The sequence below is a fragment of the Otolemur garnettii genome, unplaced genomic scaffold, assembly GCF_000181295.1.
Source record: "Otolemur garnettii isolate 467f Iridium unplaced genomic scaffold, OtoGar3 scaffold00070, whole genome shotgun sequence".
In the NCBI taxonomy this organism is placed as follows: Eukaryota; Metazoa; Chordata; class Mammalia; order Primates; family Galagidae; genus Otolemur; species Otolemur garnettii.
Window position 1 is genome coordinate 8,819,745 of NW_003852465.1, and position 18,628 is coordinate 8,838,372.

The following is an 18,628-nucleotide window of genomic DNA, read 5'->3' on the forward strand; positions in this document are numbered from 1 at the left end:
TCAACCCTCTTCACTTTCCTGCTCACCTGACACCTAATCCCACATAGAGAAGAAGACTGTCTCAAAAACTCACCCCGTAGCATAGGCTTAGAATATACTAGCCATACCCTAGTTACACACCTCCCTGGGGCTCATTGGAAATTCCTTTAAAAACAGTCTGAGTCATAGCTGATAGAGAAAAATTGGTTTTATCTGCCAGTGTCTAAGTTCAGCGACTATATATTTTCTTGAATAGTCTTCTTTCAACTATTTTATCCTGTTTTCCCCCAAATCATCCAAATGCACAAAACATTCCAATATTTTAGCGTTAAGATTACATCTTTCTAAAGGAAGACATACACTCACAAAACTTCTGTCATTACTCAAAACCTAGCTGTGGTTTAGATATTACGACAAGAAGCTTACTTCCTTCCTCTATTGAAACACAGACTGCAAGCCTAGGATAGCAATGATCCTGAAGTAGAAACTACATAGAATATGGCCGACACCTAACAGATGTCCTGCCTCAATTCCTGTGGATGACTTGGGATGGGGACTGCTTTTACTTTCAGGGGCTTCTGCCTAGTAAACTATCTAGCAGGGAAGAGAATAAATTTCTTTTCTTCCGATCCATGTGATTTGACATCTAGAACACAGCTTCACTGACCTGAAATAGAGGCGTTAGAAAGACATCATTACTGAACCCAGAAGAGACAGTGGTGCCCCCGAGTGGAGAAGTCAGGGTCAACAACTGCAACTGGGAATCTGGAAAACAAGTGAGACCCAAGCATCTCCCAACCTGCCAAGCAAAGAACCAGCAGACAAACAACTGATGAAATAAATGCGGAGTAAGGGATATTTGCCCTTGCCCTCTTGTTTCTTCCTTGGTTGTGGAATGTAGCGATAGAATTTCCAAGTATGCTATTGCATTTTGTTCGGAGAACAGCACTGTAGACAAGAGGAGGCATACAATATAAAGTCGTAAACTCACTCTGACTTTGTCTAAGTTATTCTTTGTGAGCTTCAGCTCCCTCTCCTGTAAAATAAGCAGGCATTACTAGAAAATGCTAAAAGTGCCTTTCATTCCTAATACCTGTAGACTGGTCTTACAGTCTGCCATTCCAACACAGTTATCCTCCAGCCTGTGAAGAGGTCACTTAGTCCAAAAGCATTTCATGCAAGAAAAGACTATTAAAGATACTTTTCAAAGATGGCAATTTACATGCTTTACATGATAGAGCAGATGAGTTTTTATTTCTTTCCTTTCTAAACAAAATCTGAACAAATAAACATAATATATTAAATAAAGATACAACATGGGATTTAACCCCAATAGTGAGAATTTATTATAAAACTAGTAAAATAGTAATTAGAATACACTATAGCAATAAAATAAGTTTAAAAAAATATTCACTTTATTATATGTTGACTTATATGTTAAATTTCAAATTTTAATTTTTTAAGACTTTTAAACATCAATGGAAAATTTCTTTACATGATAAAAAAGATACTGTAATTATTGAGTTGTATTGAAAAAACTAGACAAGGATATATTCATGCTAATTCAATGATATTAAAATTTTTGCCAGTGTTTTTCATTTCTAAAAATAGTTCAATATAATACAAAAATCTCAGTAAGACATTTTATACAAATGGATAACAAAATTCATTCAAAAGTATAAGACAAAACTTCCTAAAACAAATCAAGGCAAGGTAATTAATGTAGTTACTTTAGTTACTTTCAAAATTTTATTCCTCAAAGTTGTAACCACTGAAATTACATTGTATCATATTAAAAGTAAGAATCAATTATTGGAATAGAATTGTGTGTGAGCCTGTAAAAGGCCAAGAACGCATTATCAAGAAGGATAATATCACTAATAAATGACATTAAAGAATTTCATTCATTTATATAGAAAAACATTGCCAACTATCAGTCAAGTACCAAGCTTAAAGAACATGGAAATAAATTATAGTTGGTAAAATATTTCCTACATAAATGATACTGAGCAATGGAACAAGAATGTCACTGAAGAGCATCGAGGATGATCCAGGATTCCACCTAGAGCAACTGGGTGGAAGGAGGTAACACATTACTAGAAATTAAGAAGGCTCTGAGATGAAGAGATTTTGAAGGTAAAAACAAAAATCTACTTTTAGAAATGTTGTGTTTGAGAATCTATGAGACATTAAAGCAGAGACTTCATGTACATTGTTAGATATATGAGTCTGGACTGCAAAGAAGAGATTTGGTAGCTTTTTCAACCAACTGGTCAATTACATTTATTTGCTTTTGTTAACCATGGCTTCATTGCTGGGCTAAAGGGTACGGAGAAAATTTACTTTCTAAATTTTAAGGAAAGAAACTATAGTCTTACAGAGTAGTAGAAACTTTTGGAACAAAAACTCATGGAGAAAGTAGGACTTTGAAGGTACTGGAACAACGGGAGAAAGCAGGTTTTACAAGTAAATACTAAAGATAAAACCCAATTGGCACGGAAAATCTCTGCATATCAGTGTGTGTGTGTGTGTGCGTGTGTGTGCGTGCGAGCACTGACATGTACACATGTCCTTGGAACACATCCTCATTGCCTAGCTCACCTGTCAGCAATCCCAACCTGATCAGCCCAGAAAAAAACATGAAAAGCGGGGCCGGTGGCTCATGCCTGTAATCCTAGCACTCTGAAGGACCCAGGCATATGGATTGCTTGAGCTCAGGAGTTCCAGACCAGCCTGAGCAAGAGCAGAGACCCTGTCTCTAAAAATAGCTGGGCATTGTGGCAGGCACTTATAGTCCCAGCTTCTTGGGAGGTTGAGGGAGTAGGATCAATTGAGCCCAATTTGAGGTTCCTGTCAGCTATGATGCTATGGCACTCTACCTGAGCAAGAAAGTGATGCTCTGCCTCAAAAAAAATAGAAAGAAAGAGAAAAAAAGTAACTTGTTACCCGTTTACATAAGAATCAATGATGTGGTGACAAGGGAATGGGTTTAGCAGAAATACACATCTAAAATGTCATTAAAAACCACTGATTTCTAACATCATTACTATATTTCAACATAGTTCTGAATGTTCTAGACAACACAGTAGTCAATAAAAAGGAAAAGGCAAAAGAAGTGACAATTGTAGATATTGGACAAGGCAAGATGATATATAGGAAATGCATGAAGGTAGCCTACATGTTTACTTGGATGTACTCTCCATGCTCCATAAGAACATAAGAATGTCCTCTACTTGTGCACTGGATCTGTAATGGACCAAGCCTACTCAAAGACCATGCGCTAGCAATTTTCTACTTTTTTCCTGAGTCTTTTTTTTTTCTTTTTTCCTGTTGTTGCAATTATGTTCCATATCATCTCCATATGCTACAAACATAGTCATCAAACTGGGCAATGTTAGCAAGAAAGAAAAAATCCTACAAACTGTAAGACAAAAAAAAGCATCAGGTAACTTAACAAAGGAAAATCCATCAGACTAATTGAAGACTTCTCAACTGAGACCCTACAAACCAGAAGGGGCCCCATTCTCAATTTTCTCAGAGTAATGGCCAGCTCAGAATTCTACCCCTGGAAAATTAAGTTTGTTGTATGAGGGAGAAGAAAGACTTTCTTAGACCAGCAAACACTCAGGAAATTTGTCAAGACCAGCTCTGTCCTGCAAGAGGTACTCAGTTCTGTATAACATACTGATCAGCACAATAGAAACCCACCAGTATAAAATCACCTGAAATCTGAAGTTCAGAGAGCAGATTCCACAATGACTCGAGGTAAAACAAAACAACAAAGTTCTCCTCAACAAGATAAACAGAAATCCACTCTAATTCTCAATTCTATAAATAAACACGAATGGCTTGAACTCCCTTCTCAAGAGACATGGATTGATTGAGTGGATAACAAAATACAAGCTAAGGGTCTTCTATCTCCAGGAAACATCTCAAACCCATGATTTATTCAGATTCAAGGGGAAGGGATGGAGAACAACATTTCATGCAAATAGAAAACAAAAGAAAGCCGGTGTGACCATTCTGTTGACAGATAACACAGACTTCAAAACAGCAAAAGTAAGACAAAAAATGGTCATTATATAATGGTATGGGGAACAACTCAACAAAAAAGACATAACAATCCTAAATGTTTATTCACCTAACACAGATGTGCCCAGATTTACAAAGCAAATCATACTTGTTTTAAACAAAATGAGAAATAGCAAATCACTACAGCCAGAGATTTGGCCATTCTACTGACAGAAGTGGACAGATCCTCCAAGTAGAAAATAAACAACAGTGAACTTAAAGGTAACTCTAGAACAAATGGGCCTAACAGATATTTATAGAACATTCTACCCCAAAACTTCTGACTATACATCCTTCTCATCAGTACATGGAACATTCTCTAACATTGACTACGTCTTCAGCCACAAAATATGTCTCAACAAATTTTTAAAAATATAAATTAGACAATGTATCTCCTGATACCACAGTGGAATTTAATTAGCAATCAATTCCAACAAAAATACTCAACTCTACACAAAGTGGCAGAAATTAAGAGAGTTAAGGGGAAGAGTTCTACATTCACTGATTAAATGTTCACAGAAACTTTATAAAACATAACTACCATGGATAATTATAATCGGCTATATTTATAATTGTCCCAGACTGGAGGTAACCAAGATGTTCTTTGGTAGGGGAATGAATAAACAATCTGTGGTACATCTATACAATGGAAAGTCATTTGGCGATAAAAAGAAATGAGCTATCAAACCCTAAAAATAGACATGAGTAAGTCCTAAATGTATCTTTGTAAGTGAAAGAAACCAGTATGAAAAGCCTACGACCTGTATGGTTCTAATTATGTAATCTTTTGTAATAGGAAAAACTATACAGAAAGTAAATATATTGGTGGTTGCTAGGAGTTCCAATGGATGGGGAAGAGGGTTAAATGGATGAAGCACAAGGGAAATTTTTCAGGGCAGTGAAACTATTCTATAGATACTATAATTGTGGGCACATAACATCATGCATCTGTCAAGGCCCATTAAACTATACACCAAAAAAGAATGAACCTTAATGTATGCAGATTTAAAATTTATCATTTAGGAGACTAGGAGAATCTCAAGTCAGAATTTTGAATTCATAACCTCACTAAAGTGGTTAGGGAGAAAAAGTGCTGACAACTTTGGAAATCAATATGGTCTATAAGACTAAATGCAAAAGCACCTGTACATAAGCACTGTACTCTAGCTGATAAACTTATTTCCCACAAAGGAACTAAGTTAGCAATTCTGATACTACCATTTAAGTATATTTGAACAAATAAGCAGCCAGGTTTCTCACAGTTAAAATTGCACTGTACACAAAAGGAGAAGGCTATAATTAGACTGTCCATATGATAAGACAGTCAGTAACATCAGAATGAACTGATGTTTAGCTTAATATAACTACAGATGGTTACATATAAAAATATTTATAGGGCAGCACCTGTGGCTCAGTAGGGTGCCAGCCCCATATATCGAGCGTGGCAGGTTTGAACCCAGCCCTGGCCAAATTGCAACAAAAAGATAGCCAGGCATTGCGGCAGGCACCTGTAGTCCCAGCTACTGGGGAGGCTGAGGCAAGAGAATCGCCTAAGCCCAAGAGCTGGAGGCTGCTGTGAGCTGTGATGCCACAGCACTCTCTATCAAGGGCAATAAAGTGAGACTCTGTCTCTAAAAAAAAAAAGAAAGAAAGAAATATTTATAGATATGCATATATAAACAAGTAAGTATGCACACATATATTTCCTGCCTGTCAATTGAGAGGGCCTCAAATGATAACATGAATAGCAGCACTCATTTCTAGCACCCAGATCTTGTATTTTTTTTTTTTTTTTTTGAGACAGAGCTTCAAGCTGTCACCCTGGGTAGAGTTCTGTGGCATTACAGCTCACAGCAACCTCCAACTCCTAGGCTCAAGCAATTCTCCTGCCTCTGCCAGGAGTCCCAGCTACTTGGACTACAGGCACCCACCACAACGCCCAGCTATTTTTTGGTTGCAGCCGTCGTTGTTTGGTGGGCCCAGGCTGGATTCGAACCCACCAGCTCAGGTGTATGTGGCTGGCGCCTTAGCTGCTTGAGACACAGGCGCCGAGCCCAGATCTTGTTTTTTAATACCATTCTTTAACAGAAAAGATTTTAAATATCCTAAATTTTAAAAATATACAGTATCCAAATAGCCACTGTCAGACAATGTATTTTGGTAGCAGTTGTATGGCACCCGGCCACAGCTGTAACAAATGCCTCAGGGCATTGTCTTTTGCTGAACAAGCTTTAGCTATATAAAATCAGAGTTGAATATATATTAAAGAAATTAATAGAAGCAATCACTCAAATGTCATTTCTGAATAGGAAATGGTACAGATGATAGTATTCCTAAAGGACTTTGTTTAAGAAGATTTAGAAGACTGAGGTAGGGATATTGGGAGCACTGTCAATGCATGCAATTTTCCTTCAGGGAAAGGTACAGAGGTAGACAGGGGTGGCTTGCTAACTCTTATGAGGACAGATTTTCCCCTTTCCTTTCTCTATCCTCCCCTCAAGCATTTGGATGATAAAGGATTTAAACTTTCTCTTTAAGAGGATAATTGGTGGGACTGCACCTATGGTGCATCTTACAAGGGTACATGTGAGACTTACTAAATGTAGAATATAAATGTCTTAACACAATAACTAAGAAAATGCCATGAAGGCTATGTTAACCAGTTTGATGAAAATATTTCAAGTTGTATATAAAACCAGCACATTGTACCCCATAATGTACACAGCTATGATTTAACAACAACAAAAAAAATTACCTGATACCAGCCCAAGAAGAGGGGGAGGGAGGAGAGGGAGAGGAGGGGAAAGGGAAGACAGTGGAGGGAGGGTAATTGGTGGGACCACATCTACAGTGCATTTTATAAGGGTACATGTTAAATTTACTAAGTGTAGAGTATAAATGTCTTAACACAATAACCAAGAAAATGCCATGAAGGCTATGTTAACCCGTTTGATGAAAATATTTCAAATGGTATATAAGACCAGCACATTGTACCCCATAATTGCATTAAGGTACACAGCTATGATTTAATTTTTTTAAAAAGTTAAAAATAAAATTAAAAAATATTTAAAATATTTTAAAAATTACCTCATACCACTTAATTATCACAGAGATGAATTGAAGCATCACGAGAAAGGCAATTCCAAGAACTCTTCTGATGATTAGTTGGAAAAGATCACAAAGAGGTTCGGTATGGAACTAGAAAAGAAGGGCTTCAGTGGTCCTGGGGTTGATGTGCCTCCCCCAGACATGGGCACAGGTGAACACAAGATGTCCTGGATTGCTGACACCTATGCCAGCTCCATAGGGCATTCCATATAATACACGTGCCTGCATCACTGGTAAACCCATCAGTCAGGGTGTTGTCTCTGGACATATCTCTGCTAGTGGCTTGGTGTTTTCCATGGAACTGAAAATTTTCTCAATGAATCTTCTAACACAAGCATTGTAGGAATAACACATTTGTTACCCAGGGATTTGCTAATGGGGGCCAGCACTCTATGAGATATTTACATCGTTTTGGTACTAAATGTGTCAGTGTTGGTGAATCTAATGGAAGCACATATACTAATGAACCCACAAGAGGGGATTGTTACCTACCACACAGGTCAATTACTGAAACAACAAAGATAGTCAAGGAAAAAAGGATTTATTACAGGAAACGCATCTGCTGAGAGGGAGAGGTGTGGACTGCCTCAAATCTGGTAATAGTCAGTGGACTGCTCTCTCATGGATGACAGTGGTTGAGAGAAAGATACCAGAAGATGCAGGCAAATGTTATATAATGAAAAGAGAAATGGATAAGATAGCATAACTGCATGAAAGCAGCCCTGCAACCCCAAGGCTCAGCAGCGACTCCCCATTACAGAGTCTACTCCCTCGGGTTTCCACCTGCCAGCTGGTTGACCGTGCCTCTTGACCAGACTGACGATTCCATCTGCTCCACAGAAGGCTAGACAATCTGCTTACTTTTCAGCTGGTCCATTAAGGACTAATAATTGCTAATAATTCCAGTACTAACCGAAGTACTTTTTATAGTAAGAGTAAATTTATGGTTGTATACTAGCATTGATATTCTAGTTCTACCACCCCCTCATCATAACATTTTTAAATTTTTGCATCTGTAGGAAATTCTGCAAGAGAAATGACCAAAGAGGCAGCACAGATGATTGAGACTTTCAAAGCTACCAATTGAGCTGATGTTTTTAATTTATCCCTAATGTCCTATCTATTTTAGTGTTGAAGTATTAGTAATATATTAGTTTTTCTTTTAATCTTTTGAAGTATTTCCATTATAAGGAGTATAAAATGTATATGTGCAGTTTAATAATAATTTAAAATGAGCAACCTCAGGTTCTGGCATACTTATCACAGTATCTCATTGTGGTTTAAATCGCATCTCCTGATAATGTTGATCATGTGTTAATTTGCTTACTGGCTAATTAGAAATCCTCTTTTGTGAAAGGACAGTTTAATTGTTTTTTCTATTTTAAATTTGCTATGTGAAGTTTGTAGGAGTACTTCCCATATTCTACATATATCTCTGTATCATCCTTATGTACCTTATTCATTGTCAATCTAGGGTTTTCCTTCTCACTGTCTTAATGCTTTCAATGAATAGAAATACTTAATTTTAATTCTAGTCAAGTCCAGTTAATCAATCTTTTGTTTTAAGAAATAACCCACAAAAGAGTAAGTAATAAAAAATATCATGTTTAGTAAGGCAAAAGCCACTATGACGCTTTCTTTTTTGTTTTGTTTTGTTTTTTGTTTTTTGCAGTTTTTGGCCAGGGCTGGGTTTAAACCCACCACCTCCGGCATATGGGGCCAGAACCCTACTCCTTTGAGCCACAGGCACTGCCTACACTATGACACTTTCAATATGCCTTCTTCACATATATGATCAAAGATGTATACATATTTTTAATGGAGAAAATAATAATATAAAATTTAAAGGAATTCTTAAATACACATACATGTATAAATTCTTAGTAAATGAATAAATCTAATCAATAAGAAACTTTAATTTTATACTTATTAACAAAGAAAGCAAATGTTTCAGAAAAATGGATTGATTATTCTAAACTTCCTTAAATGTATTTCTTTCACTTAGTTAATAAATTGACAAGGGACAGTAGGAAAGAACTCTTAGGCCAAAATAGTCTAGGATGAATGAAAATCTTACACCTTGTAAATTAATAAATCTCGATTTTCATTTATATTACAATCTATTACTACTTGAAACTCTAATAAACTATTAAACCCATACTTTCCTAAATGCTCCCAATCTGTGACCAATCACTATAACAGGTCCCTGTGTAACCATCAAAATGAATCTACCAAAGAAAATAGACTTGAATGGGCAGTTGAGACAAATGACGAGGCTTGTGAACTTTTTCTTCTTTTTAATTATTTCACCAGCAAATTATTTTTCACAGTAAATCTGCCTGCAGGTAAATTTCACTGAGAAGTCCCCAGCGAAACCAGTCCTTAGAGTGTCAACTGAAAACTATTCCTTTCCTGTTTGGCAACCCCTTGCATGGGGTTCTCCTATTTGGAGAACCAAATGCCCCTTTGGCCACTCGCTCTCCTTTCCACTCCCAAAAGATTCCAACAATTTGGATTTCATGATTATAGGCTATTGCATCAACCCACACATTCTAAAGCCACACCTAAGAGATCCCAATTGGTCATTAATAATAGTCTATGTTATTAAAAGTTTTGCTTACTAAATCTGACTTCACACCCCAAAGAACATAAAAGCTGTGTCCCATCTATCCTCTGGGATGAGGGCAGAGAATCACCTGAATGTATAGCTGAAACATGGTATTAGAAATAAGGAAAACTAAAGGATATTTTAGACCTTGCCTGATGGCTATCTAACTTGATTAGTGTAGGATTCAGTAAAACATTTTATCATCAGTAGGGTTTTATAAACTCAATCATGAGAAAAGATTTAGAAAGCAACCTTTTCCAGTTCATCTTCATTTTCAGCAGATGCATCTAAATAAAAGTCCTGTGGCCACACTGGAGAGAAGATTGCTTTATTGAACAGGATGTACAGGTAACCTCTATTGGGGCATAAGAAGGATTTTGAGGCTGAGTTTCTTGCTAAAGGCTTAAATAGTAAAGATTAAGATGTCTCCCCTTAGCTCGGCTTTGAACTTACTGGAAATAACCAGGACCAGGAAGCTGACTAAACCATGATATTGAGTCCTATAAGTGACCCAAGGTCAGATTTAGGGTGGAAGGTGGAAACTGGAGATTGTTGATCAACAGCCAGTGTTCAGGAAAATACAGCATTGTTGTAACCCAGACCTGAAGACTCATAGATACATACTTAAGAGATATGAACACATTCCAGCCAGGAAGAAGAGATTTGGGATATGAAGACTGAGGGCAGTGTCTCAGGATGAATGTCAGAAGGTTGATCTAATTATCTGTATAAGAGAGAACTATCCTGGAATGAATGTCCTATTCCCATTATCTACAGCCTTCTAAGTATGATCAGAGAAAAGTTAGTGGGAGGGGACGTCTTCCTGCAACACAGGGAGTACTAGCAGCAGATATTTCCAACAGAAGCTAGCTTTTCTCCTATGTTACCTGATGAGCAGTCCAGAATGTGTGGCAATGAGCAGAGCTCAGCCTATACCCATTCAAGTATTTCTGTGTCATTAGACCCTTTTGAGTTTTCCTCTTGCTTCCTGGTCTAGAGATTCCAGCCTTTTCCGGAATATACATACATCCTAGAAATTCTATTGAAGATCCCCTGAGGCAGCTACATGAGTCCCAACTAATTTCTTTCCCACTTGTCATTTCTGAAGTCTAGTAGCAATACCTACTAAAAGGAATGACATGCCCTCCTTTCTGAGTGGTATCCATAGTAATCGCAAAGTAGTTTACTCTTATAAGAGACGTCTCCACTCCAAAACAATTCTCAATTTTTCTTCCAGCTGAAGTCATGAACAGGAGTGGTAGTCCACTGGTAGTGATTTCAATGTGGTTTTCTTACACTTCTCTTATAAAGGCACAAAAAGTAATAATACCTGCATCATTAACAGCAACAAATTTGATCTTTGATGGTGCATCACAACACAGGAAAATTTTTCTGAGCTTTTCCTAGACTTACAATCTCAAGAAATGATTATAACATTAAAAAATATTTAATGAATAGTTAGGAGTAGATGGTTTTGAAGCACTTTCTATATAATCCCATAATTAAGCCTCAAAATTCAACATGGTACTATTATCTCCAATTTATATACTAGGAAACTGAGGTATGAACAGAGTTTTATGTATCTTGTGCCACTCACACAGGTAATTAGTGGTAAAACAGAATATATGAACCAGTCTCTGTACAAGAGAGAACTATCAAGGAATGAACTGTTCTCATTATAAACAGCCTTCTGAGTATGATCAGGGAACCTGCCAAACTCAGGTTCCCATCTGAAGTTGATCTTCTCTGTGCAGTCCAAAAGTCCACATTAGATATTGGTCTTTGTTGCTCAATTATACTCTAAGCATTAGCTTTTCGGAACCATCCATGTTTTACTAAACATCACTTGACTTTTCTCAGTCCTGAGATTTTGACCATATTGTGCATGCCAACTTAGTGTCCCTTTCATACTCGTTTCTCCTCAGGTAGTCACAAATATTTCTAAATCTTCTAAAACTATTTGTTCACACTTCCTCAATGTAATGTCATTGCTGACCCCTAAGTACATCAAAATTTAAGCTCCTTTTATATTATCTACACTGTTATAATTTCTTGTCTTTATATCCATATTTTTCAACAGAGAGTTGAGAGAGCAAAGACCACGTCTCAATCTTTGTATTTCACATGACTGACACAAAACCTAGGTCCTAGTAGGAGCCAAAAATATTTATTGAAGAAGAGTGATATAGTAAAACAATAAATACTTTGAGAAAATTGCTTGGAGAATAGTAGAACCTTGGCTGCCATGAGTTTTTATATTATTTCTAGGAAACAGCCTTTCTAAATGGCCTTGGGGAACAACAGCACCATCACGGAGTTCCTCCTTCTCGGGCTGTCTGCTGACCCTGATGGCCAGGCTCTGCTCTTTGTGCTCTTCCTGGTTATTTACCTGCTGACCATAATGGGGAACCTGCTGCTCCTGCTGCTGATCAGGACTGATTCTCATCTTCACACGCCCATGTACTTCTTCCTGAGTCACCTCTCTTTTGTCGATCTCTGCTTCTCTTCAGTCACGGTACCCAAAATGCTGCAGAACCTCCTTTCCCAGAGGAAAACCATTTCAGTAGAGGGCTGTCTCACTCAGGTCTTCTTTGTGTTTGTCGCTGCAGGGACTGAAGCCTGCCTTCTCTCTGTAATGGCCTATGACCGCTATGCTGCCATCTGCCACCCATTGCTTTATGGACAGATCATGAGTAAACAGCTGTATATGTACCTTGCATGGGGTTCATGGGCCCTGGGCTTTCTGGATGCACTCATCAATATCCTCTTAGCAGTAAACATGGTCTTTTGTGAGGCCAAAATCATCCACCACTACAGCTGTGAGATGCCATCTCTTCTCCATCTGTCCTGCTCTGACATCTCTGGGAACCTCATTGCCTTGCTCTGCTCCACTCTCCTGCATGGGCTAGGAACCTTCCTGTTGGTCTTCTTATCCTACACGCGCATTATCTTTACCATCCTGAGCATCAGCTCTACCTCAGGTAGAAGCAAGGCCTTCTCCACCTGTTCCTCCCACCTCACTGCAGTGATACTTTACTATGGCTCAGGTTTGCTCCGCCATCTTCTGCCAAACTCAGGTTCCCCCGTGGAGTTGATCTTCTCTGTGCAGTATATGGTAGTCACTCCCATGCTGAATCCCCTCATCTACAGCCTGAAAAACAGGGAAGTTAAGGAGGCCCTGAAAAGAACTTTGGAAAAATATTTTCAACATATCAGGTATTGAATCAAAAACTTAATAGTATGGAAAAACGGGATAAAGCTGCTTGCAATAAGACATTGGATAAGAGTACAATGAGTACTGCCGACTACCTGCAATATCAAATACTGCAAGCTAAATTATAAATGCGTGAAAGAATGGCACAGACTTAATATAGGGAGGATAATTCACTTTAATCTCTCTTAGGGAAAAAGCAAATTATTCAATTATCACCTTAATCTTAAAAGTTTTGTTATAAACATATTGATTTCATCTTTCTTATTCTAAAACATTTGGTAAAGGCGTTAGTATCATGACTATGATTATTTTTTATTTACTTTGGGAAATATACTAAAAGTCATACATACAAAAGAATGCAGTAGCATCTGTGGGAGAGAAAAGTCATGAGTAAGAATTGATAGGGAGAAAAAGAATTCCAACTGAGCAGCCATAGAAAGCAGGCATGAAGAGCTAAAGCAATTGCAAAGAGGGAAATCAGCATACTGAGTCAGAACTTAGGTAAAATTTCTGAAAACTTTGCTGTATGTGCAGCCTGGGGGCCAGACCTCCAGTGTGAGAGGCTGCAAGGAAGCTCTGTGGTTCTGGAAACTTCATTTCTCACTGGTCTTCATTCATTTTACAGGGGACTTACATTTCATCCAAATTAGCTGACCTCACCAGTATCTTCTCCCTGGTAGAGGGTAGGCTTTTCACCCTAGACAAGTAATCTTGTTTTGCTCTTATCACAAGTACATTCTGAAGCCACCTTTGTCTCTCATCTTTCACTTGTCAAACAACTAGTCTCTGTTTAGGGACAAAGTGGTTCACTGGTTATAAGGCCGTTACATCATTCATATAATAATCCATTTGTACCTATAAAACACAAATTCTGTCTCCCTGTGCTTCAGATTCATTTAAGCTGTGACTTACATTTGTCTAATTCACCATTACAGGAAAAGGGGGAAAAACTAAGTAAAAATTATTGATCTTATCTAATATTAATTTGTACTTCTTTTAAGGTTTCATGAATTCACTTTGTTCTAATTTTGAGTTATAAAGACTTTTCATCCTCATCTGGCTATTGATATCTCACAAATGAGATCTCCTCATCTTCCATACACAAAAGGATATTCAAGGCCTGCTTTGCTTTCTTTGATGCAAGATAGGGTACCAGCTAAACCCCCAAGGTCAAGCTTCCTGTGGTAAAGGCGAATGGAAAGAACTGAACCCTGAGAGGAAGTTGCTTATGATCATCACACAGATGTCACAGGATCAGGATGATGGTGGTTGAGAGAAAGATACCAACAGTCTCAATCAAATTCCTTTTAGCATACGGATGTGTGGTCATAAGACACTGTATGAAGACATTCCTACAATTCTGGAGGCTGAGCAGTGTTTCCCCGGTGGAGAGGCAATGTCCTTGAACTTTAATGCCCTCAATGTTGCCCCACTGCCTTTCTTACGAAAAAAATCCTGTCTAGACTTTAGGGAAGCTCTTCTTATCATTCTCTCAAGGGTTTTTATGCTCTTGTAGCCATAAATTTGATGAGACCCTGACTAGACAGTGACCTTTCAAAGAGGTATAAGGAACCAGTGACAATCCAAGGATATACCTGAATGCTTATTATTAAGAAGTTGAATTTATTGGGTATTTCTCAGCATCAATTTCCAAGGTATCCCATGACCTTGGCAAGCCCAAGAACTCCTCCTATGAGACAGATGACAAAAAGGGCAGAAAATGCCTCAGAGACTAAGCCATGCAAAGTAATAGTTGATGCTCAATTTTTTTTTTTTTGAGACGGAGCCTCAAGCTATCCCCCTGGGTAGAGTGCCAGGGCATCACGCTCACAGCAACCTTCAACTCCTGGGCTCAAGCGAGTCTCCTGCCTCAGCCTCCCAAGTAGCTGGGACTACAGGCGCCCCCTACAACTACAGGTGCCCCCCACAACGCCTGGCCATTTTTTGGTTGCAGCCATCGTTGTTTGGCAGGCCCAGGCTGGGGATTCGAACCCGCCACCTTAGGGGTATGTGGCTGGCGCCTTAGCTGCTTGAGCCACAGGCGCCGAGCCGATGCTCAATTTTTTAATATTACCCTGTTTCACTATGTTCTTTGCTTTTTTTCTATTAAAACCTTTGCAAACTGGGCGGGGCCTGTGGCTCAGTGAGTAGGGCACTGGCTCCATATACTGAAGGTAGCAGGGTCCAACCCAGCCCCAGCCAAACTGCAACAAGAAAAGAGTCCGGCATTGTGGCAGGTGCCTGTAGTCCCAGCTACTCAAGAGGCTGAGGCAAGAGAATCGCCTAAGCCCAGGAGTTGGAGGTTGCTGTAAGCTATGATGCTACGGCACTCTACCGAGGGTGATCAAGTAAGACTCTGACTCTGAAAAAAGAAAGAAAGAAATATACCCTTGCATTGTGCACATTAGTTGAGATCCCATGAATGACCTCTCTCCTCCCACCAAACACCTTCTCCCTTTCCCTCCCTCCTCACCCCCTTCTTCCCCCTTGTTAGAGTATATTTGTGAATATACTATATTATGAGTGTGTTTTATCATTCATAAGAGAGCATAAGTGTTTTTATATCAGTTTCATAATAATATTGAGTACATTGAATACTTTTTTTTCCATTCTTGAGATACTTTACTAAGAAGGATGTCTTTCAATTCCATCCAGGCAAACACAAATGATGTAAAGTCTCCATCTTCTTTTATGGCTGAATGGTATTCCATGGTATACATATACCACAGTTAATTAATCCATTCATGGGTTGACGGGTATTTGGGCTGCTCCCATGACTTGGCAATTATGAATTGGACCGTAATAAACATTCTGGTGCAAATGTCTTTGTTGTGAAATGATTTTTGTTCTTCAGAGTAGATAACTAGTAATGGAATTGTGGGATCAAATGAAAGGGCAACTTTTAAATCCTTAAGAATTCTCTATACTTCTTTCCAAAAAAGCTGTATTAGTTTGTAGTCCCACCAGCAGTGTAGACATGTTCCCTTCTCTCAGCATCCACACCAAAATCAGTAGTTTGGCGATTCTGTGATGTGGACTAATCTTACTGGGGTTATGTGTTATCTCAAAGTGGTTTAGATTTGCATTTCTCTTATAATTAAAGATGATAAGCTTTTTTATGTGTTTATTGGCCATTCAACTGTCATCTTCAGAGAAGTTTCTGTTTAAGTCTCTTGCCCACAAATATATGAGTTTGTTTGATCTTTTCTTATTGATTAATTTGAGTTCTCTGTACATTCTAGTTATCAGACCTTTTTTAGAATCATAACATGCAAAAATCTTCTCCCATTCAGAGAGGAGAAGCTTTCATTCTTTTCATTCTTTATTCAGAGAAACTTTATAGCTTGATCAAATCCTGGTAATATATTTTTGGTGTTGCTTCAATTGCCGGGGGAATCTTCCTCAAAAAATATTTCCCCAGGCCAATATCTTCACGCATTTTCCCTGCACTCTTCTCTAGTATTTTTATAGTTTTATGTCTTAAATTTAAATCTTTTATCCATTTAGAATCAATTTTTGTTAGTGGTGAGAAGTGTGGGTCCAGTTACAGTCTTCTATGGGTCGCTAGCCATTTCTCCCAGCACCATTTGTTAAATAGGGATTCTTTTCCCCAATGCATGTTTTTGTTAGGCTTGTCAAAAATCAAATGATAGTATGTGGCTGGGTTCATTTCTAGATTCTCTATTCTATTCCATATATCTATGTTTCTATTTTTATGCCTGTATCATGCTGTTTTGATCACTAGAGAGTTAGAGTATAACCTGAAGTCTGGTAGTGTGATGCCTCCAGATTTGTTTTTATATCTGGCTATTTGGAGTTTTTTCTGATTCCATATAAAATGAAGTACTATTTTTTCAAGTTCTTTAAAATAAAACATTAGTGCTTTGATAAGGATTGCATTAGATCTGTAGATTGCTTTGGGTAGTATGGACATTTTAGCAATGTTGATTCTTCTCAGCCATGAGTATGGTATATTTTCCATTTGTTAACATCTTCAGTGATTTCTTTTCTCAAGCATTCATAATTTTCTTTATATAGATCTTTCACATGGACCTTAACACATCCATTGTTAGATAAATTACCAGGTATTTCATCTTGTTTGGCACTACTGTAAAAGGAATAGAGTTCTTTTTGTTTTTTTACTTTTTGGTAGGTTTTTTTTTTTTTAAGATGGATCTCACTATGTCACCCTCAGTAGAGTGCTGTGGCATCACAGCTCACAGCAACCTCAGACTCTCGGGCTTAAGCAATTCTCTTGCCTCAGCCTCCCAAGTAGCTGGGACTACAGGTGCCTGTCACAACACCCAGCTATTTTTTTGTTACAGTTGTTTAGTTGGCCCAGGACAGGTTTGAACCCGCCACCCTCAGTGTATAGTGTATGTGGTTGGTGCTGTAACCACTGTGCTGTGGGCACCTAGCCAGGAATAGAGTTCTTGACTATCTTTTTGGCTTGACGATTTTTGGTGTATATATACAGACTTGTAAGTATTGATTTTGTATCACAAGACACTACTATATTCTTTGATCAGTTCTAAGAGTCTCTAAGACTCTAAGTTGAGTCCCTGGGGTTTTCCAGGTATAAGATCATGTCATCTGCTAAGAGTGAGAGTTTGACCTCCTCTGATCCCATTTGAATACACTTGATCCCCTTCTCTTGCCTAATAGTGAGGGCTAGAACTTCTAGTACTATGTTGAAAAGCAGTAGTGACAATGGGCATCCTTGTCTAGTTCCAGATCTGAGTAGAAATGTTTTCAGTTTTATTCCATTTAATATGATATTGGCTGTGGGTTTGCCGTAGATGGCCTCTATCAATTTAAAAAATGTCCCATGTAAACCTTTTTCTTAAGAATTCTAATCATGAAAGGATATTGGATATTATCAAAAGCCTTTTCTGCATCAATTGATATAATCATACAGTCTTTGGTTTTTATTTTATTTATGTGGTATATTACATTTATAGATTTATAGATGTTGACCCAAACTTGTAACCTTCGGATAAAACCAACTTCACTATGGTATACAATGTTTTTGATGTGTTGTTGAATTCTGTTTGTTAGAATCTTGTTGAATATTTTTGCATTAATATTCATTAATGATATTGGTCTATAGTTTTCTTTCTTTGTTGAGTCTTTTTCCGGTTTGGGGATTAAGGTGACATTTGCTTGAAATTAAATTTACAAAACAAAAGTAATGACAAAGAAAAATAGGATAACTAATAATAATGTTTTAATAACAACATATCTCACTATGTATGCTGCAAATCAACATCCATGGAACATTTACAAAAATTGATCAAATATAGAACCTCATATAGGCTCAGTGCCCTTAGCACAGTGGTTATGGCTCCAGCCACATACACCCAGGCTGGCGGATTCAAACCTGGCCTGGGCCAGCTAGGCAACAATGACAACTGCAACCAAAAAAATAGCCAGCCATTGTGGTGGGTGCCTATAGACCCAGCTACTTGGGAGGCTGAGGCAAGAGAATCGCTTAAACCCAAGAGTCTGAGGTTGCTGTGAGCTGTAATGCCAAGGGCACTCTACCGAAGGTGACATAGTGAGACTCTTTAAAAAAAAAACCTCGTGGCCCGGCGCCTGTGGCTCAAGCGGCTAAGGCGCCAGCCACATACACCTAAGGTGGCGGGTTC

At 38.2% G+C, this 18,628-nt stretch overlaps 1 protein-coding gene across 1 annotated transcript in view; it reads left to right on the plus strand.

Moving 5' to 3' along the window:
- Positions 1-12,050: 12,050 nt before the first annotated feature.
- The window catches only part of LOC100962795 (olfactory receptor 8S1), a 46,313-nt gene continuing 39,735 nt past the window's right edge, over positions 12,051-18,628 (plus strand). The window contains exon 1 of the mRNA XM_003793642.1: positions 12,051-12,557. Within this exon, the coding sequence (XP_003793690.1) occupies positions 12,051-12,557 (507 nt within the window). The remainder of the gene's footprint in view (positions 12,558-18,628) is intronic.